This window comes from Monocercomonoides exilis (genome assembly GCF_001643675.1).
Source record: "Monocercomonoides exilis strain PA203 chromosome Unknown scaffold31-1199392, whole genome shotgun sequence".
Lineage (NCBI taxonomy): Eukaryota > Preaxostyla > Oxymonadida > Polymastigidae > Monocercomonoides > Monocercomonoides exilis.
Genome location: NW_027150576.1, coordinates 470,765 through 494,881, shown reverse-complemented (window position 1 = coordinate 494,881; position 24,117 = coordinate 470,765). Strand labels below are relative to the sequence as shown.

The 24,117-nt window shown below is 33.9% G+C and overlaps 5 protein-coding genes across 5 annotated transcripts; 4 read left to right on the top strand and 1 right to left on the bottom strand.

The window, feature by feature from the left end:
* Positions 1-1,278: 1,278 nt before the first annotated feature.
* Positions 1,279-2,744, bottom strand: MONOS_11276 (uncharacterized protein). The gene is made up of 2 exons (XM_067863792.1): positions 2,272-2,744; positions 1,279-2,213 (listed from the first exon to the last, which is right to left on the bottom strand). The coding sequence occupies exons 1-2, from the start codon at positions 2,704-2,706 to the stop codon at positions 1,449-1,451; spliced, it is 1,200 nt and encodes a 399-aa protein (XP_067724893.1). The 5' UTR covers positions 2,707-2,744; the 3' UTR covers positions 1,279-1,448.
* Positions 2,745-4,971: 2,227 nt separating this feature from the next.
* MONOS_11275 (uncharacterized protein) lies at positions 4,972-5,451 on the top strand (the record flags this gene model as incomplete). The annotated part of the gene is made up of 1 exon (XM_067863791.1): positions 4,972-5,451. One exon carries the CDS (start codon positions 4,972-4,974, stop codon positions 5,449-5,451), a length of 480 nt encoding a protein of 159 aa, XP_067724892.1.
* A 2,726-nt stretch (positions 5,452-8,177) lies between these two features.
* MONOS_17783 (uncharacterized protein) lies at positions 8,178-9,227 on the top strand (the record flags this gene model as incomplete). The annotated part of the gene is made up of 5 exons (XM_067870736.1): positions 8,178-8,182; positions 8,279-8,343; positions 8,405-8,408; positions 8,793-8,895; positions 8,970-9,227. The coding sequence occupies 5 exons, from the start codon at positions 8,178-8,180 to the stop codon at positions 9,225-9,227; spliced, it is 435 nt and encodes a 144-aa protein (XP_067724891.1).
* Positions 9,228-10,851: 1,624 nt separating this feature from the next.
* On the top strand, positions 10,852-12,399 carry MONOS_11274 (putative DDE superfamily endonuclease; the record flags this gene model as incomplete). The annotated part of the gene is made up of 2 exons (XM_067863790.1): positions 10,852-11,115; positions 11,221-12,399. 2 exons carry the CDS (start codon positions 10,852-10,854, stop codon positions 12,397-12,399), a joined length of 1,443 nt encoding a protein of 480 aa, XP_067724890.1.
* Positions 12,400-14,487: 2,088 nt separating this feature from the next.
* MONOS_11273 (uncharacterized protein) lies at positions 14,488-21,636 on the top strand (the record flags this gene model as incomplete). Its single annotated transcript, XM_067863789.1, has 2 exons — positions 14,488-14,933; positions 15,387-21,636. The coding sequence occupies 2 exons, from the start codon at positions 14,488-14,490 to the stop codon at positions 21,634-21,636; spliced, it is 6,696 nt and encodes a 2,231-aa protein (XP_067724889.1).
* Between the last annotated feature and the right edge of the window lie 2,481 nt (positions 21,637-24,117).

Below are 24,117 nucleotides of genomic sequence, written 5' to 3'. Positions count from 1 at the left end.
TAAATGTTTTATTTTTGCAACATTTCATGATTAGAGTATTTGTTTTTCATATCATATTTTTATTTTTATCATTTCATCATATTTTCAAAGAAATCATCAGTTTTAAGTTTGCATGTTGTTAAAAAAATGAAATGCAAAAATAACACGAAAAAATTGTTTGTCAAAAAAAAGAATAAAAAAAATAAATAGATAAAAGTTAGTGCTTTTAAAAACAGTATTTTTCATTTTCTGGAAATGCTTTGTTGAGTGGGAAAAACCAATTCAAATTTATCAAAAAAACGTAATATCTCGTTAAAAAATAAACAAAAATTAAAAAACAAACCAGTAATAAATTGAATCAACTTTGTTAAAATCGGTTATCCAAATGCTGAAAGCCACTTTACACTTCTCAGCTTTTTGTTGTGGAAAATAAAAAAAGTGCCAATAAAGGAAAAAGTCCCATTAAAAAGTTGACCCAATATTTCTCCATCTGTAGGCTCTGACCATATTTGAAGCGCATAGAAGTTGGGGTCTATTCTTTGATAGTTGCGGCCATCGACCCCTTTGTTTCGTTTTTAAAAAAAAATACACTCATAGAATGTGCATACTCCAAATAAAATTGCATTGATGAAGAGGCTTCTGAGCAACCAGTTTTGAATGGATGATTTTCGTTGATTTGTTTCAAAGAATTTGGAGAGCAGACGAATTATGGATTTATATGAAGCACAATTCTTTCTTTTGTTCTTTTATTCCCCTTTTTCTTCTTCTCTTCCTCTTTCTCCTCCTCTTTCTCCTCCTCATTTTCCAAAAATTCCTCTTTTTCTTTTGTTTTGTTTTCCACGTTCACAATTTCATTCTTTCACAATCTTCAAGCCATCCTTCCCTTCGATTTCTTCGATATTTTTGTTGTTCTCAGAAATATCTTTTGATCCTTAGAATATTTCTCATCATCTTGTTTAATCAAAAAATCTTATTCGATATGAAAGAAATCACGAAAAAAAAAACATACAAATTTATTGAAATATATTCAAAAAGAATCCTTTTTGATTTGTTTTCGGACTTTTTTCTTTTTGTGAATTCCTTCATTTTCTCCATTTTTTAATTTTTCCATCAACTCACTTGGATTTAAAAGATGTTGGTGGAAAACAGATGAAGGAGGAAAGGTACAAAGAAAGCCAAAGAACAACAGCACAAAAGAAAAGATGTTTACAAAGATTAATTCTATTTTTATTCATTCCCAATGGATTTTTCTTTTTTCTTCTTTTCAAAAGGCTCTCGATGGAAAAAAGAAAGAGTTTGTCCAATTATCTGATCTTTTATTTTTTTGTTTTTGTATTTCATTAAAACAAAGTGAATGAGAGAGGGGGAAAATTTTTAGAAATAATTCAAAATTTTTTTATTTATTTGTGAAATGGAGAAAAAAGTTAAAATTAATATCTGAGTTACAGAATAAATAATATCTCGCTTCCTCAAACATTCACAAAACAGTCTGTAACATTCACCGATAACAGATAACCATATCTCCGTCTGTAATAAGGAAGAATTTCATGAAATTTTGTGATGGTATCTTCGTATCCTTCTTCTTCCATCTTTTCAAACAAATTCCTTTTCAGCTCTTTTCTTTTCGCTACTTCCATTTCATCATCCTCATTTTTTTTCAATCGATATGAAATCTCAATAAAAAATGATGAGCATGTATATGCCGTCTTGTCATTTAACGTTGATTGAACAATTTCCTCGAAAATGAGATCTCCAGCTCCTCCTTTCAATAACCCATCAATTGCTGCATCTCTGTTTCTCGCTGCTGATTGAAATAATCTTATGGATTTGTCGCTAACACTCACGTTTTTCCCTTTTGCTATTCGAAACACTTTCACAATGCTCCCGATGAGCCCAATAATTTCTTCATTCCTCAATCTACAATCACAAAAATATCTGTTCAATGCCTGGAGCCATCCCATCAAAAGGATCTCTTCTTTCTCAATTTTTCCTCCTTTTCCCTCTTCTTTTCTCTTCCAATCAACACGTTGAATCAGCTGTTCCAACTCTCTCGTTGCTTCTCTCGCAAAATGCAGCTCATTCACTATCACTTCTTCAAAGCGTCTTTTGCTATTGAATTCGTTTAGAAAATATTCCCAAATTGATTGATAAGCAAGTCGTGTCAGGTTGCGATGTTTCTGGTGATGTTCAATGATTTCTTTGATTTCATCCAAAAACAATTCTTTATCAATTTTCTTATAAAATATCGATAAAAAGTTAAAAACATCAAAAATGATATAAAAGTGTTCATACAAAATAATCTACAGCACGACACAAAGCCAACAACGCCATTTCCACTTCTTTTTGTGCTTCCTTGTTTTCTTCTTTGTTCGATGCAACTTTCAGAAGGCAAGGAACACAGATTGAAAGCAATTCAGACGAGAAGCCAAAGCCAAGCATTAGATCGCATTTGCAAAGATCTGCCAGTAGTTTTTCGTTCTTTTCTTCATTTTTCTTATCTTCATCAACAATCATTTTCTCAAATCTTCCACATAGCAAGGAATTCTTAAAGTCAGAACTCCACCATCCAAAAAGAATTTTACAATATCCAATGTGTTTCAGCAACAGCAATGCATTTTCCGTTGATAGTTTCCCTTCTTCAATCATTTTGTGTATTTTATTGAACATTCTTGTTGTGTAAATGGTTCCAAATCCTTCTTCATTCATATAGAACATCACTTCATTCATTTCTCCGATTTTTTGTTTTTGTTCATTCTCATTGCAATGTTCAAGTTCGTCAAACAATTCTAAAAGAAAAAAGAAACAAAAAAAGGAAATCTAATCATCTGGAATTCTGTGAAACAATAAAAGCAAACGAGTGAACTTGTTAGTGATGCTCATCTCCTTCAATTTTTGAAAATCCATTACAAGCCCAAAAATAATGAAATTTTAACATAAATATTGCACAAACAAATGTTTGAAAAGCAGTAATAAATAACAAATAAATATATAAAACAGGCGTGAAAATACATGTGCTCACACCACTGTTTTCTGCATTTGCATTTTGACCAAGTATTAGGGAGAGAAGCAACGTTTATTTTTTCTTGCTTTGCTGTTATGGATTCGATGATCGAATTTTTATTTGAACAATTATATCAACTGACAAAATGATAGATAGTTGAGTGAACATTAACTCCAGAATTAGCAATATAATTTCCTGTATTGGAGTGAATAACCAGAAAGGCATTCTCAACAATGGAATAATGAATGATTATTTTTGTTTTTGGTTAACTGAAGAAATCCGACGATTTTATTGTTAAATAGAGGTATCTGCATGTGCGTTTTTTTGTTCTGTTTGTTCCGAAGATATTTCCATCTATATCCTTTCCAAAGCGCAGGAATCTTATTAATTGTTGAAACGGCCAATCTCCGCTTTGGAGAGAAATGCTATGAGGATGAAGCTGATTATTGCTCTGCAATTGGGAAATAAAAGATATATGAAAAATTCATGCTTTACAAAATTTTATTTGGAACGAGAAATGAAAACAAATTACGATTGTATTTTATAAAATGAAGATAAAAGATGGATTTCCATGAAAAAGAAGGAAAAATCAAAATTTCGTTGTATTTTGAAACTTTATGAAATGAAAATTATCTGAGTATTTTTGGTCAAGGAAAGTGAATGACTATATGGAATGCAGGATATTTATTGCTCAAAAAACACAAGAAAACAATGAAAAACAATGAAACAGAATATTGGCAGCATTGATATGAGTTATTCAGCTTTATCAATTTTCAGTAAAAATGCACTTGTTTTTTTTGGTATTTTTTTATCGAACATTGTTACGAATAACAATGTTGCTGAAACTGGAAAAATGAAGGCCAACGGCTTAGGTTTCAACATATGTTTTCGAAAAGATAACAAAACAAACAAAAATTGGTTAGTTTTCTGCTTTTTTTGTCCCTTAATGGTATTTTCAAAGAGAGAAGACAGAAAACTTTCTGCATCATCTCGATTGTTTGAGCAACATAACAGTCTTTTGATGGTTTTGAATAACAATGTTCTTCTTCTGCCTCAACTCTTCTTCTTCTTCTTCTTCTTCTTCTTCTTCTTCTTCTTCTTCTTCTTCTTCTTCTTCTTCTTCTTCTTCTTCTTCTTCTTCATTTCCTCTTCCCTTCTCTCTCTTCCTCACCTGCTTAGAAGAACAACATCTTCTTCCACCTCCTCTTCTTCCTGATATTTCATCACCTTCTTCTTCTTTTTCTTTTTCCTCTTCTTCTTCTTTGGATGTTGTGCATGCTTTATTTGCTTATGAAGTATAAATCTCGATCTCTTTGGATTATTTGAAGCAAAGGACAGACTCCAGCCATTGACAACCACGAGCTAAGATTTTTCATTTTCAGCTTTTTCGTTATTTGCCTTAGAAATTACAGAACCGTTTCAAAAATACTGTTTCATTCAATTTCCAATGTATTGTGTCATTTGCCGGTTACAGTTATTGATTTCTTGTGCTTCAGCCATATCGCCTTTGACGTAGATTTCTCTTTTAAGGTTATCAGCATTCCTCATCTTCTTCATATTCACAAAACCTGATTCGTTTCAATTGCTTTGTCATTGCCAACAAGCACACATATGTCAAAATCGCTTTTTCTGTCTTTTATTATTCTTGATCTTCCATTTCATAGTGTTTCGCTGTTCATGCTGCTTCTGCAGTCCATGTGTTTCCCTTAGAAGGAGTTTCATGTAACTTTATCAGTCTTGTCACTTGAGCAACATGTACACATTCAGTACAAATCACTGAGAGCAGTTGTGATTTGATCGATTATTTCAAAAGATCTATGGCATTGAGTAAATAACAAGTTTAGGAATGCTTCACCACTTGTTGCCCTCCGACGCATCAAAAGAATGAAGCGGTGCCATCAGAGGAACAGAAAGCATCGCTGAATGTGCCACATAGTACCCACACGTACAACACCCCCATACAGCGCCCCCCGCCGCGCTACAACACATCCATGCAGCGTCTGTTGCTCCTTCAGTTACGAAATCTTTTGATTTCCATACACCCCAGCCGCCTCTCGATGTCATCCATCGCTCCTGCAGACGTGTATGATGCCGCCGCCGCTAAGGCATCCGAAGGGTTAATTGCAGGAGCTGATGATGGCTTATCATCTCCTGTCACTTTCTTTTCTTCGCTTCTCCGCCTCCTGAATAGCGAAGCATGTCAACGTGCTGCTCCAGTTGAAGAAGAAGAAGAAGAAGAAAAGGGAAAAGAAGAAAAGGGAGAAGGTGAAGTGGAAGAAGTGGAAGAAGTGGAAGAAGTGGAAGAAGTGGAAGAAGTGGAAGAAGTGGAAGAAGTGGAAGAAGTGGAAGAAGTGGAAGAAGTGGAAGGTAAAGAGGAACAGCTGCTGAAGAAAGTGAAAAACTTGAATTTTCATTTGTTTCAGGCGAACACTCCAAAAGAGTCGAGTGAATTGCATCCAAAGTCTGGTTAATAGGTTCATTTGGAGAGAAAATTGAGGACGGTGACGTTTCAATCTCAAAAAAGGAGGATCTGTCCGCTTCCCACTCGCTCTCAGCGTTCTCATTGGCTTCTCTGCAACTTCCCACTTTCCATTGAATGAACTTTTTGTTTCATAATTACAATATCCATAAGCATTATCTGCTTCTTTTTTGCATTCTTCTCCTTTTTCCTCTTCTTCTGCAATCACATCTTCTTCTTCTATCTCTTGAGAGTATTTCTTAAACAGATAAGCAGATTGTGTCTTCACACTTTCATATTTGTCCTGTAAGAATTCGGCTTCATTTGCTGCTCAGACATTTTCTGAAAGGTGTTCATTGTCTTCGTCTTTTGTCCTGAACAAAATTACAAATTGTTTCGATTCTTCTCGTTCATCCTTTTCTTCCTTTTTCCCTTCTTCTTCCTCTATTTCTTCTTTCACCTTCTTCTTCTTCCTGCACTTCCCGAGAAGCATCCTTAGCATCTCCATTGCCTTTCACATAATGCTCAGATATCTTCCGCTTTTCAGTATCTGCAAAATTGCTTCAGCGCACTCTGCTTCCACATGCATCCCCATTGCTTCTCTGTCAATTATTCCCACAATCAGCAGCGCACTCAGTTTTTATTATTGAGCACTGTGTGTATTTGTGTCAATGCAATCTTGGCAGATAAAAAATACACACACCTCAGACAATATGATGTGTATGCCTGTGAAAATGCCCCTGTGATTATATCACGTTCAAGAAGCGCTTCTTCGTTTGCGCAGATTGGAAGAAGAAGTGGTCACATTATTTGCAAACACGTTGAAGAACGATGTGCAGAAGGAGACGCTGGATATCTTCGTCGATCTCATTTGAGAACTGCACACAAAAATGGAAGAATGCCAGTTGCTGAACTGGAACAAAAACACTGTGTGTGAAAGGAATCGCATTGAAAATATATGAGGCAATTAATTATTTATTCATCTGGTATATAATTCACATTATGTGTAAAAATTAGAAAATGAAAGTTATTAAAAAAATACATAATGAATATTAATTAACATACATACTGAAGGATAGAAAAAATTGACCAAACCTCATCAGCTCCACTTCCAGTCCAACAGCACAAGATCAATAAAAAATAAACACAAAAGTTGTTGTTGTCTGGATTTTCGTTGATGTTTGCAAGGATTTGCAGATGGCATTAAATATCTTCCTTTTCAATGGGAAGTTCGCAGCTTTGCATTATTTCAATTTCCATCTTCTGTTTTCTCTTTTGAGGATTCTTTTCTTCAGAAAGAAACTCTTTCTTCTTCTCTTCTTCTCTTCTCTTCTCTTCTCCGTGTTCTCCTTCAATCTCATCAAAAGTTCTATCATTGTTTCGTTCTCTCCTCTTTCTCTTTCTCTTTCTCTTCTTTGGCCAACACTTTTTTCTTCTTTTTCTTATTATTATTTGAGATTTTTCTTCATTCTTCATTTTTCTCTAACATTTTCCAATGTTTGAGGAAGAATGAGAAGAAATTCAATCTGATTCTGTGAGGACAGTGTGAATGAAGAAGTCCAATGACATGATATTGTTGCAATGGAAGAAGAAGAAGTGAATTGAATGAGATGATAAATAATCTAGAATTGTGAAAATGAGTGCTAGTTTATTTCTACGGAGAAATTCATTGAAATTCTCTTCTTCTATCCCTTTTTCTTCTGCTAAGGAGAAACCTCTGAATCTTTTTCACTTTCAGCTCAATCTCTTTCTTTCTTTCCAACAAAAAATACAAAGCACGTATCAATCCCTTTTTCATTTCATCGCTTCCACTTTCGCTTCCTCTTCTTTCATATTAAATAATCTTTCCTCAGAAATAACACTCGTCAAAGCCCAATGTCAGACATCTTCGTAATAACTCGTATTTCATCATCTTTTCAATTCCTTTCTCACTTCTTCTTCAAAACTATCAAAACCCTCACTCTTTCAGCATCCTGAATAAAATAATATTAATATTAATAAATAATAGTAAACATTCAGTGTCTGCTTTTTGATCAATTTCGATATGTTATTTCATTGATATTGTTTGTTTTCCTCAAACAAAAATTCATTATTCCTTCCTTTTTTTCAAGGGTTTCAGCAGCTGATTAGCTGATTGTCCCCTTCTAAAAATTTTTCAGTTCAAAAATGCTTCGATTTCCGATCCTTCTGAAGAAATTTAGGAAATATGTTTTCTGTTCAATTCGATTGATAAACGTTCTTAGCAGGTAACGTTTCGGGGGAAATGCATACTATTTCCTCTGAAATCACTTTTTCATGAAGAATTTCCACTTGGATGCTGTGAACTCTTTTATTTATCAGAAAATTATATATTTTCCATTTATTTATTTTTCGGACTCCGAAGAACTGAAAAAGTGAAAGAAGCAAATATCTTCACGATCAAAATAAAATAAAAAACGCATGCATACAAATAATTTGATTTTTATATAAAGTTGTTGCATTTCCTTTGCCTTCAAGAAAAAAAAAATCATCGTTCATAATTCCATTGTTGGCAAAAGTTGTTCCCGTTTATTCACTCCAACACCAGAAATAATATTTCTTATTCTGCCGTAAATGTTTACTCACCTATCTATCATCTTGCCAATTGACATTTCAGTTCAAATCAATCAATTTGATCATTGAATCCATAACAACAATCCAATAAAAGTTAAACGTTGCTTCTCTTCATAATTACTTGTCAATAATACTCGCATAAAAAGGATGAAGTTCGCCATCAAATTTTAATAATTGATATTTCGTTTTGAATAACCTTTTTATTTATTTTTTTGCGTTTTTTTTATCTTTCGAATGCTCAAAATAAGTATTTTTGCTGGTTGCACAATGGCTGTGAAAATGCGAGAGATGACTGTCAGTGAAATTTTTGATAGTTCGTTGTATTGTTGTATTTGAATTCTTGATGAAAACGAATACTTGTTAATTTTTTGAAGAATTGTTTTCGGAACTGGAACATTGCAACAAAGCAAAACAAATTCAAAAAATTAAAAAAATGGACGGACCAATGGACGAGATGGATTAAAAAGAATCCAAATCCGTTTTCAAGAAAGAGTTGTTTGACAAAATGCACAAAATGATTGATGAAAAGAAAATGACAATGAAAAATGCAATCTTGTTGTAGAAGCATGTTGGATATTTGAATGTTCTGAAAAAATATATATATTAATGATTTTGACAGTTCTTCTTTGAGCGAAAAAATTCTGAAAATGATTTTTGATGAAAATGAGAAAAAAGAAGAAAAGGATGAAAAGCTTCTTGTCGATTTTGTGAACGCTATATTTCTCTGAACCGCGAGGTTTCTTCGGAATTTCTTTCTATTAGTGTGCCTAGCGTTCTTAAAGTTGCATTGAAGAAAGAAGAAAGCGAGGAAATTCAAAAAGAAGTGGAAATAGCGTTGCTATCTTTGAGCAATATAGGATATTGCGTATGAGCATTTCTTTTTCATTTTTATTTTTCAAATCAATTAAATTCATTGCTTCTTTCTATTATTTTCGTTAGAAAGTGAGACAAGAACAATATTATTTTGAGATCAAAGAGATTTTAAAATACCATCAGGAACATCACAACCTGACCCATCTAGCTTATCAATCTGCTTGGCAGTTTTTTATTTACAGATTCTTCAATGATAACAGCTTGGAAGATACAATTTCGAATGAGCTGCATTTCGGAAGAGAGGCAACAAGAGAACTCGAAGAGCTGGAAAAATGTGAATTGGAAGAAGAAAGAAAAGGAAATGAGCAAAGAAGAAGCGAATGAAGTGGTAATGATTAGGAGATGGATCCAAATATTGGATAGGTATTTTGTCTGTCGCGTATTGTGGAATAAAGAATACGTTGGTCTTTTCAGCAGAATTGTTCAGATATATGGAGCAGCTAAGGATAATTACAGAGGAATTCGCTTTCAGTGCATTTATTCCTTGAGATATGCAGCAGAAAATCGAATTGTGAAAGTTAAAGACTTGTTGAAAGGTGGAGAAGTTGATGCTGTTTTGGAGGAGATGCAGCGACCAACACTGAATGACGAAATTGCAGACAAAATCTTGAAGTTTTTTGTGAATATTTCAAAAAGATTGAAGAAAAAGAAGGAAGGCGAAATGGAAGAAGAGGAAAGAAAAGAGTTGAAAAGGAAGGTATTTGACAAATTGGAAGAAGAAGGATACGAAGATATCATCACAAGCTTTCCTGAAAAGAGTTTTTTTAAAGGAAATTATAATTACTTCTTATCGTAGAATATTTCTGATTATCTTGTGAATGTTTGAAAAAATGAAATTCTTCGAATTTCATGATTCACAATTTTTGTTTTTCTTTTTTTATTCATTTCACAAAATGGTACAAAAATTAATTTTCATTTGCTTGCTTAAATAGATTTTTTATCCAGATTCATCAAAATGAAATGAAGCAAAACAACATCAAAAAAAAAAAAAAAAAAAAAAAAAAAAAAAAAAAAAAAAAAAAAAAAAAAAAAAAAAAAAAAAAAATCAATAGACCTAACAATTATCTCTTTTCTTCATCAAACAAATCGAAGAATACATTTGAAGTTTTTAGCTTCATGGAAAAAATACTTCAAAATTTGTTGTTTTTTTCTTTTATTCATCATCTCTGGTGGCCTCTTCTCCGCTTTTTTTGAAATGTTCATGCTTTTCCTTAACAGGTGAAGAGAAATGAAAAGGAAATCAAAATACTAATTGATGAGACTTGTATGAATTACTGTAATGAAGCTTTTCAATGAAGGTTGGTTTGCCGATTCCTGATTTTCATAGCAACATCAGATCTTTCTCAAGCATTCACTTTGTCTTTTGTTTTGTTGTACTTCACATTTGTTCTTTATCCACAACATTGTTTCACTTTTTGTTTCTTCTTTTCAATCTGACTCACCAAATCAATTGGAATAATTCTCAGCCAAATACAATTGTTCAACAATATGATGATAAAAAAGATGAAGAAGACGAAGAAGACGAAGAATGATCTTATTATGTGGGAGCTAATGGATTTAATGAAGATAGAAGTCCGATTGATACCATTGGTGCCAAAACCGGGACCTTTCGCGAAACCCGGAACCATTCGCAATCCAGAAATAAATTACTATTGTTGGCAATGCTTATTTCTTCTTCAAACAAATATAAGACAATTTTAAATATAAAATACTCAAAGGATAAATAAAACTTTATACGCACCATTCTCTTGTATTGATTTTATATCTCACATGAAAAACGTCATAAAATTTCCTGATATTTGAGAAATATCAAAGAAATTTATGACGAAACAAAAACATACAGTGATAAAACAAAAAAGAAATAATATTACATATGATTTTACTTGATTTCACTTTGTGTTTTTTCAAAACGGATTTTTTATTGCTTCGATCAATTCCATAATGCGTAATGGAAAAAACTCAAACAAACATTTGCAAGTTGCAAAAAGTTATTGCAAAATCTTGTTATAGAAAAATTAAATCCAGATCGCAAAAACTTTTTGAAGCAAAGAAAGAAATTCCAATTACATGCAGAGAAGCTACGAAAGCGCAGTTGATTTCTAAATCATCTTGGTACCGTGCAAAAAAAGCAGAAAAGGAAGGGCGAGAAGTTGGAAGGATTGGTCGGGAACTTGCGATTTCAGATTCAGAATTGGAAATAATAGAGAATCAGGTTTTATCGAAATTATCTGAACATGAAATAGTTAGAGTTTCAGATGTCCAATCAATGGTATTTCTATTTTTTTGTTTGAAATATTATTTATTTTCTTTATTTCAGTGCGTTGAGTTGAAGCAAAAAAGAAATGAGAGTGCAAACAAAGAGGTAAACTTTGATAAGAAATATGCTTACAAATTGTTGAAAAGAAGCGAAATCATTCACACTGCTGTCGCGAAACCGTTGGAAGCTGCAAAGATTATTGCACAATCACCAGAATCCATTAGAACTTGGTTTGCTGATTTGGCTGAATTAGAAAAAAAATACAATATCGTTGGATCAGCCATTTTCAATTTTGACGAAACTTCTGTTCGATGTGGACAAGAAGCGTCAAAACTTGTTGTTTGCCTGAAGGATCAACTTCCTCCTTCACCTCCAGCTCCACAAAAGGTCTTTAATGCAACAATGTGTTTCTGTGTTTGTGCCGATGGCTCATGTTTGAATCATTATTTGCTCTGGCCAAACAGGACGATTCCTGCCGAGTTTTCGAATTTTCCTTCTTTTTCCATCAAATATCTTTACGCAAGCTCCGGATGGATCACAAACGATTTGTTTGAGACGATTTTTATCAATGATTGGTTGATTCAAATAAAAGAGAAAGTGAAGCCAACTCGCTTGAGGAGAGCATTAATTCTAATGGATAATCATGTTACGCATTTCTGCCCTGAAGTTATTACAGCTGCAAAAAATTCCCATATAATAATTAAGTATTTCCCTCCGAATATGACTCATTTACTACAACCTTGCGACAGTTGTATTTTTTCCAGGTTTAAATCTGTGCTTAACAACCAGCTTCATATTCCACATCCTTTCTCATTGCATTCTTATAGGTTTGCTTTGTCCCAAGTTCTTCCTGATGCTATTGCGGCAGCAATTCAGCCTTCAACAATTAGAACTGCTTTTTTGAAAACAGGCGTTTGGCCTATAACAGCAACTGAAGTTCTATCACGAGTTTGTGGATCTTCAAAACAAATCTTTGGAGAGAAGAAAGCTATCAATTCATCAACGGATCTTCAATCAGAATTGTTCGGAAAATTTTCACCGACAAAAAAAATGGATAAAAAACCAAATTTTGATGAAAAATCTGCAATAACACAACCAAGTTGCCTTAAAGACACAGAGGACTTGCAAAGAGAGCTGGATGTTTTATGCAACCGTGTTGAACAAATAAAGAAACAGTTGGAAGGCGCAACAGAACCAAAGAATGATGAGGATGAAAACTTGAACGTGATGAAAAAATGAAAGTGACAATTATGAATGAAGAAAATTCGATATCTGACACGAAGAAATCTGAAAAAAGAAGAATGCTGGATATTCTTCAAGATGATATAGATACATTTGAAGCAGAAGAATTAAAAGAATCAATCGCCAAAACAAAGGGGAAGGCAAAACGTGTGACAGCTTCAAGAGTGAGACATGTTAGCATAATGACAAGATGCATATCTCCAATAATCTCTCAAAAAGAAAAGGAGGCTCGCGAAAACTACTTCTTGAAAAAGAAAATGCTAGAAGAAAAAGATGAATAATGAAATCAAAATCGATTCATCATTTGTTCCATTAGCTGTTGACCATATCTTTATTGTTGTTCAGAAGTGTTTAACATGCGCAAAGAAACATGTTATTCTGGTTTTCAATATCGTTGAATGGTTTTTCTATCATTTCGTCGGTTTTGAAACCGTTTGATAACAAAAATGCAATGGTTTTTTAAATTTATTGTTAAACAAAGGAGAATTTAAAAAAAAATTTCATAAAATGAAAAATATTATCAATGTTCAGTTTCATAAAAAGTTCCGGGTTTCGCGAAAGGTCCCGGTTTTGGCACCAATGGTATATCAGCTTTATCAGAAGAAGAAAGAGAAGTAGAATTAAAAGGAGAAGATGAAGGAGAATAATAAGATGAACAAATAAATAAATGATTCAATAGTTTTTTATGAAATGATTGAAAGTTGAGAATTGTGAACAGTTGTGATTTCAAACTGCAGATAAATTCAATGAAAATCTCTTCTTCATGCTTTTGTCTTTTGCTTCTGCGATCTTCTGGCAAACAATACCTTCATCGTCCTTTTCTCTTTCAGCTCAATCCTCTCTCTCTCAGACAAAAAATTCAAAACAAATGAAAGTCTCTCTTTTCCTTTTTTTATTTCATATCTTCCACGTTCAATTCCCTTTCTTTCACAAAAATCGTCTTTCATCCAAAAATAACTATTTTCCAAAGTCAACACAGGATATCATTGTCATACCTTAAATTTCGTAAATCCATTTTCCATAAATTCCTTTTGTATTTTCAGTTTTATTAGCTGATCCACCAAACATGATTCTTCGAAGACCTGCAATCCACAATATTCTTCGTTTTTGATCCTACAAAAAAATAAATAAATAAATAAATAAAATAAGCTAATTTTCTTTGTGCCAAAGATTTTCAAGAGTATTTCTTATGGATTAACAATTAATCTCTATTGTTTTTATTAAAAATGAAAAAGAAAAAAACAAATATGTCCTAGGCATGGATGATAAATTTTTTGAATATTTTTTACATCAGATCTATATTAAAAAATATATTAAGAAATTCTAAATTATTGAACTAGTTATCAAAACTGAGTCTTGATCTGTTAAAAAACATCAATTTTTGATCATTCTCATAATATTTAATTTTGAAAAATTAAACTGATTTCCATTCCGATAAGCATGCATTTGTTCCTTTTAGCATGCTTGCTCCTTGTGAAGACATTTAAATCTCAAGTCGTCTATGAAACAGCCACATTAGAAAACCAAGGTATTTTTTCAAATATAACTTTTAAATTAAACTGTATTTATTTTGGTCAAGGCAACTCAAATGATGCACAATTTCCCACAAGTGGCAATAACAATTATTTATCTGAACATAATTCTTTCTCTGGAACGAAAGGATTACAGTCAGGAATCTCAACAGTGATTAATGCATTTTTTGGGTTCTCCAATTCTTCAATTGAACTCAAGAATTTGGCAATTGAACATTCTTCCTCACAATTTTTGCTGATAACAGAAAAGTCAAGGATTATACTGGATTCCTGCATTTTACACCAATATTTTGTTTCACCGTTTCATCTTCAAAGTGGGTCAATCTGCCTTTCAAACCTAAGTTTGATCCATCAAATCAATCTTTGTTCAAGAAGTATCATATTTTCATCTGATGATTCAAATTCTGTTATTTTGAGAAATTCCATCTTTGCAGATCTGACCGTTTCATCGTCAGACTATTTCCTGTTATCAGGAAAGAGCCAAAGTGAACAGATTGATCATTGTGCCTTCAGGAATATGTCAGTGAAATTAGACAATCACAGTGATTCGAACATGGACCATTCATGCTATTTGAGTTCAATGGAGAACACCCTCATTTATTCGTGTGCGAATGCCTTTGAAGGAGGGATCTCGAGTGGATCCTATTCTTCACAAAAGTTTATCTGCAAAAACACAACTATTCTTATCGGGAAAAGAGAAATGAATGATCTTCAGAAAAAAGAACGAATGAGTACCACAGAAAGCCAATCGTTTTCATTGTGTGAATGGGAAGATTGCACAGCACCGCAAGGAGGTGCTCTTTACGTGCATGACAATTCAAATTCCATTTTGACTGTTGAAAATTCTTCCTTTTTGAGATGCAATGCTTCTTCGACAAGGGGTGGAGGAATATATGCTTTGAGAATTGCAGAATGCATTGTTCATCATTCAACATTTGTTCAATGCTCTGCAGCAGAGGCAAGAAGTTATGGCGGGGGTGGGATTCAATTTGAAACAATGTATGTTCAGCCGATGGTCGAAGATTGCTCCTTTCAGAATTGTTCTTCTGCGAATGATGGAGGAGCGTTAAGTTATTATGCTGCAAATACTCAAAAACAAAAGCGTTGCATTATTAATTCATTCTTCGAATTTTGCAGAGCGAATAATTCAAATGATGGCACAGGAGGAGCAATTCTGCATTGGGACTGCACTGATCAAATTGTTTTCTCAAATTGTATATTTTGCCATTGTTATTCAATGTGTGGAGGGGGTGCTGTTTGCAATTATCTTAATGCATATAACAAAGGAGTTTTGTTTTTTTATTGTTTTTTCCATAATAACACATGCGTAAGAAGTGGTCACGATATTTTAATTCAGAATTCAACAGAAAATAATATTGATTCAAGCTGCTGTTCAACAAGGAATACATCAAATAGAGTTAGCACAAATTTCAATTCAATCATTGATAAAAGTGAATGGCTTCGAAACGATTTTGGAAAAGTGAAATTTGTTTCCTCTGCTAAAACACAGCTGAATGCCATTGATGCATTTGCATGTGGACTGAATGAAAGCTATCCATGCAGAACTATTTACCATTGTTTGGTTCAACTGATTCCTGGATATGTTACTGATATCGAAGTATTTTCTGGAACGATAACAGAAACAAAAAATATTGATTGTGGGACCAATTCTTTCACAATATATGGCCAAAGCAATTTGAGTTCAACAATCCAAATTGAATTAGAGGCATCTGGATTGTCTCTTTTTTCAGTCTCAACAGGAACATTATCTGTCGGAGACTTTGTTCTTGTGCATGACTCGGCACATGAAAATAATCGTGGGTCAAGGCTGTTTGAGATAAGTGGAGCAGGAAAAATACATATTAGAAGATTGAACATATCAACAGGAAGTGGGCAATCATCAGAAACAGCATTCACAACAGAACTGATAAATATTCAGAATGGTGTGCTACAGATGGAAAATGTGAACTGGGCAAAGACGATTTCCACAAATTCATTGTTTTCGCTTTCTTCAACAAATGAGATTTCATTGGAACTTTCTGAGTGTACATTTGATGGGATTGAGAGAACAACGAGCGGAGCAGCAGTGATATCGTTTTCCAATGACAAGGCAAATGTTGATCTTAATTGTTGCATTTTTGAAGGATGTGGAAGCAGAACATCGGCTGATGGGGGATCGATGATGCTGTGTGTTGGGAATGGAAATGAAGTGAAAGTGAAAGGTGGATCTTTTGATGGGTGCTATTGCTCTGCAACATATGGATTTGGAGGAGGAATCCTTCTTCGATTGTTGAATGAAAATTCAGATTTCCTAATTTCTTCTTCCTTTGGCACAAACACAGCCAAATGGGGAAATGATATCTTTGTCATTTCACCCAATCTGGAAGTGACCGCGAAGTCACAAAACATCACATGTGTGACAGATTCATTGGATTCTCTTGAGAAAGTTAGGGGATACGACAATGGAAACACCAGCGTGGCCATTCCTCTGTGCATCTATCTCCTTCCCACTCCAGAAGAAATTCATGTGAGCAACACCGAGGCATCTGACCATTCTCACTGTGGAATTGTCCAATTCCCTTGCTTAACAATGAAACATTCTCTTTCAAGGTTAACAGGAGAAAAGAAAGTTGTTGTGAATGGAATGATTTTGATGAGTGATGAATTAGCTTTTGCTGGACAGAAACACGAAATCAAAGGAAATGATGATGAAAGTGGTTGGACAGTCTCTGATTCAAGTTTATCATTAAACCCAGCGATGATTTCAGCAAGTGTTGAAACAGAATTATCAAAACTTATCTGCTCTCTTCCATCATCATTTTCATCACATTCCACTTTCATTTCTTCATCTTCATCATCACTGACTCTGTCTTATTGCTCTATTACTCTTCAAAATCCTTCATCAGAATTGACATTTCTGTTCTTGTCCGTTGAGTCAGGGATCTTGAACATTGATTCATTTTCTGCTTTATCAATTTCTTTGAGGAGAAATCCATTGATCTCGTTGTGTGGAAGTGGAACAAATACTGAGTTAATGAATACTCTCTGGTTGAATATGACGAACTGTCATTTCACAGAAATAGAAAGGACAGCTGGAAGTGGAGGCTGTGTGAGCATTGACAACAGCAATGATGAAAATCCAAAAGAAGAAATTAATATTGAAAAATGTAATTTTGATAGATGCTCTGTGCTTTCTGATGAATGCAGAGGAGGGGCTATAAATGCACAGTTGAAAGGAAACACACAAATAAATGTTATTTCTTGCACATTCACTGGATGTGCAACACCAGCTGAAGAACGGAAGATTGGCTTTGGAGGAGGAATGGCACTGAAGCTGACTGATGATAATTCTTCATTTGAAATCTCATCTCCAATTTTTGATTCTGATAAGCCAAATGTTGCTAAATATGGAAATGATCTTTTTGTTGAATCATCCAACTTGACGAAGAGCATCACAAATTCCTCTCTTCCGTTTGTGTTAGAACATCTGGCTGACATTTCATTGGACTCCATGAGAGGTTTCGATGGAAGTGATACAACAAATGCAATTCCACTTGTTAATTTCTGGAGAGCAATTTGTTCTGTGATTTTTATTGGAAGCGAGGGAAGTGATGTGTGTGTCTGTGGATTCTCGAATTATCCTTGTTTGTCAATTGATTATTCATTAACAAGATTGCCTGAGAGTGTTGAAAGGAATATAAACATCATTGGAAAAGGAGTTCTTCAGAAAAGTGTTGATCTTAGCGGATTCTCTATAAAATCAGATAATTTCAATATGTGTTCTTTGGAATGTCTCTCATCTCTTGAAGGAGCAGAAGATGCAGCAATAAAGATTCTTAGAATCACTAACTTCGAACTGATAAAGTTCATTGTACCATCTTCATTTTCAAGTGGAGTTAATACTTTGATACATGTTGGTTCATGCGAAGGATCATTGACTCTGATAGATTGTTCTTTTACCAAAAAAGGAGATGATAGAGAAGAAATAACTAATTTCAGATTGATCAAAGCAGATGGAGGCACAGTTCAATTGGAATTTGTAGAAATGCAATCACTTGGATTTTCACAAGATATAATTTCTTTGTTGTCAACAACGGTGTTGAATGCGAAAAATCTGACGATGAAGAATATTGAGCTGGAGGGAGCACGTGGATTGAGGATTTCAAAGGGATCAGCTGGAGAGAAGAGAGAAAGCAATGAAGCAGAACAAGATGTTGTTTTTGAGTGGAGTTCATTCGAAGAAGTCACCCAGAACACGAAATATGATGTTCCCATCATTCAGAATGACAATGATGAGCCTTTGAAAATGGTGATTCGAAACACAACGATGAAGAAGTGTGGAGGTTTGAAGTGTGGAAAGGGAGGAGGGATGTTTTGTGTGTTGAATGAGGGAGGAAGTTTTGAGTGCTCATTTTGCAAGATTTCTGAGTGCTTCTGCTCGACTGCAGGAAGAGGTGGGTGGCTGTTTCTGGAATGTACCTCTGCAGCTGAGCGACCCTTGAAGTTTATGCTGTTGAATATCACGTTCAGAGACAACTCTGCTTTGAGAGGGAAAGATGTGTATGTGAGATGTCACTCAATTGTTAATCAAATAGCAGATGAGCAGTTCATGCTGGACTTCAGAGCGCCATTTGTGAAGGATCTTGCAATATGGGGCTGCACAGAAGACTCTTTTGTTGGAGAAGAGGATCTTTTATTGAGGGTTATGAGATACCAGAGCGAAACGATATTTGTGTCATCTGTTGCAGAGAATCATGCAGACAGCAAGCAGTGTGGAGAGTTCGACGCACCATGCCACTCATTGAGCTTTGGAGTTCAGCACATCATTCCATCTCTGTACTCACAGCTGCTGATCTCGAAGGAGACGGTTGTTGTTGGGAAATGTGATGTGCATGATGTGATCATCCGCTCACTTCATTCTCCCTCAGCTGCTTTGGTGCATCTGAACTCAGCAATAACCAATGAGGGAAGTCTTATCACAACCTCAGAGAAAGTTCGGATTGAAGGGTTGAAATTCAATTTTGGTCAGTTATTTTCATATTCAGGCAATTCAATCATTCATGAAGCCAATGGACAATTATCTCTTTCATCTGTTGATTTCTCTTCGGTTGGCCAATCAGATAACATAGAATCTATAATTCTCAATTCAACATTGTTGAACATCGAAAATGGAATTCTTCATGTTGACAACTGCTCAATATCAATGCTTTCATTCAACAAACCTTCATTTTTGTTAAGTGGAGATGTGATAAATATTACAACATTCAAACTGGAACAAATTGAATCAACAACAGATGTATTTGAGATTGGTGATTGTGGAAGTGTTGTATTTAATGGAGTATCTGCAGATGAAGTGAAATTGTCCGAAGGTTGCATTATTGAAATTAGGGATTTGACATCAGGAACAGTTTCTATTGGAATCTCCTCATTCAACAACTGTTCAAGAAATTCAGAAGGAGCTTCTGTTCTTTCAGTTTCTTCAACTTCTGCTCAAATATCTCTTTCAAACTGTTCGTGTTCAAACTGTTGTTCCATGTCTGGCAAAGGGAGTGTTATGAAATTGAGCAATGCAACGGATGTTTCGATGCACATGTGTGAAATTGAAGGAATGCTTGCAAATGAAGGTGAAATTGAAAATGAAAGAAATATATTTTTTGAAGAAATATGTGAATGGAATGGATCGCTTGTTCACAATGAAAATTCCAATTTTTATGCAAAAGAAATTATGATTCAAAATTCATCGAAAGGAGGGATTTCGATAAAAGGAGGAAATACAGAAATTGAGATGGGAATGCTGGAGAATAACAATCCTTTCATAGAAAAATATCCCTCTTTTCGGAGAAACATAATTTGTTCAGATTCTGCTTCATTTACTATTTCCAGCTTGAAAGGTGGAGATGGGTTGATTCCCAATTCCTCACTTTGGATCCTAAATGATGGATGCAGCTTGGGAGGGATTGAGGCAGAAAGGTCATCTCCATTTTTCATTCCCATACTAAAAGATGTTTCAGTGAATGAGAATGGCAGCAATGTTGTTGTGAAATTCAAGGGATCACTTCTTCTTCCTTGCGACTTGTTATTCAGATTGATATTCAAAACAGGGGATGTGGAGTTGGTTGAGACATATCCATTTGAGGAAGACGGTTTTGTTTCAGAAACGGAAGTGATTGGAAGAATCCCATCAGAAAACATTTCATTGGCTTCAGGTGAAACAGAGGTGTCAGTGATAATTTTGTTTGGGAAGCAATTGGCTGCAACAACCCCACAGATTCTGAAGAACAGAACAGAATCAAAGATGGGAAATGATAAAGTGGTTGAAGGAGGAAAAGAAGGAAAAACATTTTGGCCTATAATAGTTATTGTAATGGCAATAATTCTTTTTATTGTTCTTATTGTATCAATAATATTTATTGAAAGATGGAGAAAGGCAAAGAATGAGAATAAAAATCTGAGAGAAATCGTGAACGACACAGTGAAAAAGGATCCGAAGCTGATTGAGATGGTGACAATGGAGCCGTCGCCAGAGGAACAATGGAGGAGAGCTGAAAGGGAAGCAGAGAAGAAAAATGAAGAGAGAATCAAGAAGAGGGTGTATGAGAAAAGCTTGGGACACTCACAATCATCGGAGCATCTTCTATCTGAAAGCGGATCGACTGAATACATTCTGGGAAGAGACTCAGACAAGATCCCTCAATTGATGCTGGAGAAGATTGATGAAAAGGAGGAAGAGGAAACAAGAAAGAGAACTCCATCACCATCAATATCTTCGACATGTTCAACTGATTCAGATTCCACATTTATACACAGAGAAAATATGTGCCCAACCACCTCATCGATGTCGAATCTGGTGGATGTAATGGCCTGTTCATCGCCACATGAAAAATTAATTGTTGACTTGAGGGATTCGCTGTTCATGTTGTTGCATGGGCTGAATAAGACAAAGGAAATGGCAATTGGGACTCTTCAGGAGAGGGAGCAAACAGCTGCTCAGATCCTGTTCTGGGTGGCTAATCTTGCTCTCCACTCGTTTGATGAGATGGAAAATGGATTGTCTTCTCTTTCCAATTTGAGCCCTCACATTGTTCTGTTTTCAGAGCACATGGTGATCTGCATTGTGATGCACTCTGACTTCTCCTCGGATGATAGTTCAGATTCATCCTCAATCTCTTCATCCTCCACAATTGTCAGTTCTTCCTCCGATATTTCGTTGAAGAATAAGAGGTTCGCTAAATCGCCACCTCCTTCATCTGCCTTTGAAGATGATGACGACGAAAACAGAAAGGAGTGTCTGAGGTGGAAAGCACCAGAACTGATGATGAACAAGAAGATGAGAGCAACAAAGGAGTCAGTTTCATTCTCGATTGGAATGATGCTTTGGGAGTGTCTGACGCTGGAGATTCCATTTGATGAATATGAAGGTGATATAGCAGGACAGAAGATAGTGAGTCACGAACGACCGAACATATCTGCTGTGATGGAGTCAAATTTCTTTGAAATCATCCGAGCTTGCCTGTCTGCTCAACCAGAGGACAGACCGAGCTTGGCAAGCCTGAAGCGAGAGTTCATCCAGCGCTTTCCTCCAGGAGCAGCAATGCTGACGATATCTGATGCAATTGATCTGGAGGAGACAATAGAAGATGGGGAAAGCCTGACGACTTTGAATTCTTCAGATATCACTGGAACTTTGCAAACTGAAAAATGAATAAAGAATTGGAGATAATAATATTTTCAATGGGGAAGTGTTTATGTTCTCGAAGCAAGCTCAATATTATCTTTTATCAGTTTGAGAGAGTATCTCTCTTCCCTTTTTGTTTTTGTTCATAAGTACATTTCTTCTTGTTTTTGATATCAACCTATTTTGGTTCAATTGGTTGTTGTGTTTCACTTTGTTTCTTCTTTCACACATTCCGAATGCAGATTTTGGGTGAGCAGTGTTTATTGTGTTTATGTATTCATGTTTTTGTGTTTGCTGAATCTCCACCTCACAATTATTTTGAGTGAATCTTGTCAAATGAATTTTTTCATTAATCTCTAATTTGGCTTTTCAGTTGATTCTTTTCTTCTTTTCTTTTCATTGCAAACATCAACAGTTGTTATTTCATTTCCTATTTTGTGTAACTCCAGTTTGTATTATCAATTCCATTTGTTGTAATTCTTTTTTTGTGTTCGTTTTTTCAATTATTCAAGCGACTATTTCTTTATTTGTGGTAATTTCAACATTCACAACAAACGATAAAAGATATCTTTTTTTTTTGTTTCAGAAAGCATAAAAAAATAGTTGTTAGTTCTTTTGCAGCGGTTGCATCAGAAGAGTTTATTCCGTCTCATTGTTCTGCTTGAATGAATATTCCATTTCATCCATCAACGGACTGCTTTGTTCTATGAAGCATGAATTGTGAAGAATATAAAATTGAATGCTATGAGTAAAAAATCCGGACTTTTTGTGTAGGGTCATAATTCTATTAGTACCCCGTTTTTTATCAGATCCTAAATTTTTTTTTCTCATATTGCTTTATATAGAAGCTTATACGCAATGAGAATAAATTTAAAATAAATAATATATTATTATAAGGTTTTATACCTAATATTTTTGAAAATCATTTCTTTTAAAAAAAGATCTGAATTTTTAAAGTTTTATTTTTTGATCAATGTTTTGCTCGTGTTTCCACGAGTTTTTGAAACCAAGCATTTTCCTTGTTAGCATTGTTTTAAAACTTTTCTTTATAACATTTTTGGTTATTTAATAACATGAAAAACTCTTTTTTTCACTAGTTTTCACATCTCACCTTTTAATTGAAAAACTGAAATATAAACAAAGAGAATATTATTTACACCTTTTTCTTATGTTCAAATAATGCACTATTTGGTATAATATCAAATAATTAAGCTATAACATATACATATTTGTGAATGACGAGTATAACACGAAAAACAAAATATCATCTTTTTCATTTTGTGTGCCAAATGTTTTTTGTTAAATAATTTTACCACATCACATATTTGTAACAAGCAATAATACATTATTTGAACATAAGAAAAAGGTGTAAATAATATTCTCTTTGTTTATATTTCAGTTTTTCAATTAAAAGGTGAGATGTGAAAACTAGTGAAAAAAAGAGTTTTTCATGTTATTAAATAACCAAAAATGTTATAAAGAAAAGTTTTAAAACAATGCTAACAAGGAAAATGCTTGGTTTCAAAAACTCGTGGAAACACGAGCAAAACATTGATCAAAAAATAAAACTTTAAAAATTCAGATCTTTTTTTAAAAGAAATGATTTTCAAAAATATTAGGTATAAAACCTTATAATAATATATTATTTATTTTAAATTTATTCTCATTGCGTATAAGCTTCTATATAAAGCAATATGAGAAAAAAAAATTTAGGATCTGATAAAAAACGGGGTACTAATAGAATTATGACCCTACACAAAAAGTCCGGATTTTGTTTCATTCAAATATGTTCAATTGAACGATATATTTTATGTTTAATTCAGTTATAAATGAACATTTTGTGATTTTTTGAATTGAGAATTGTATTCAAAAACAATTTTTGAATTTTTTCAACGAATTCAAAGGCTTTAATGTGAAATGGGATTTCTTAAATTGCTAAAAATTGTTGATGTGATATTTTTTAATTAAAATGAAAGTTGCTATCGACGCAACATAAGTTTCTTCCTATCCAATGCTCAGTGAATTTCATCATTTGTCTTCTAAATTCAGTTAACTGGAAATGAAGAATTGAAGAAATTACCACAAAAAACATTCAAAACAAGACAAACAATGAATTTTAAGTCAAATATTTAAAAGTTTGGCTAAAAATTGGATTTGATTTTCAATTAAAAAAATTACTATACAAACTTATTGATATTTCCATCTATTCGTCATCATTGTGCTGTATTTTTAATTTTTTGCTTTCAGGTTTAGCAGTCTTTTCTGCGCTTTCCTAATGCTCACTTTTCCACACATCTTTTTCGTTACCTTCGTCATCTTCATATGGGGCAAATTATTTCGCTCCAGGCATTTTCATAGAAAAATTATGCACTTTTCATTGACTTTTTGAGAACAAAAATCAAAATAAAAATGTGTCGATTTTTTGACATTCGTGAAATGTTGGAAAACTTTAAATTATAATTTCAACGATGCCTGTTGACGGATCTGAAAATCAAAATATTTTTGAAA

What these genes read in the sequence shown, in the direction of transcription:
- MONOS_11276 (XM_067863792.1), bottom strand. Translation starts at nt 2,706, where the DNA reads ATGAATGAAGTGATGTTCTATATGAATGAAGAAGGATTTGGAACCATT. An exon ending in GTCGTGCTGTAGATTATTTT is followed by an intron (nt 2,214 to 2,271) that starts GTATGAACACTT and finishes ATATTTTATAAG; the next exon opens with AAAATTGATAAAGAATTGTT.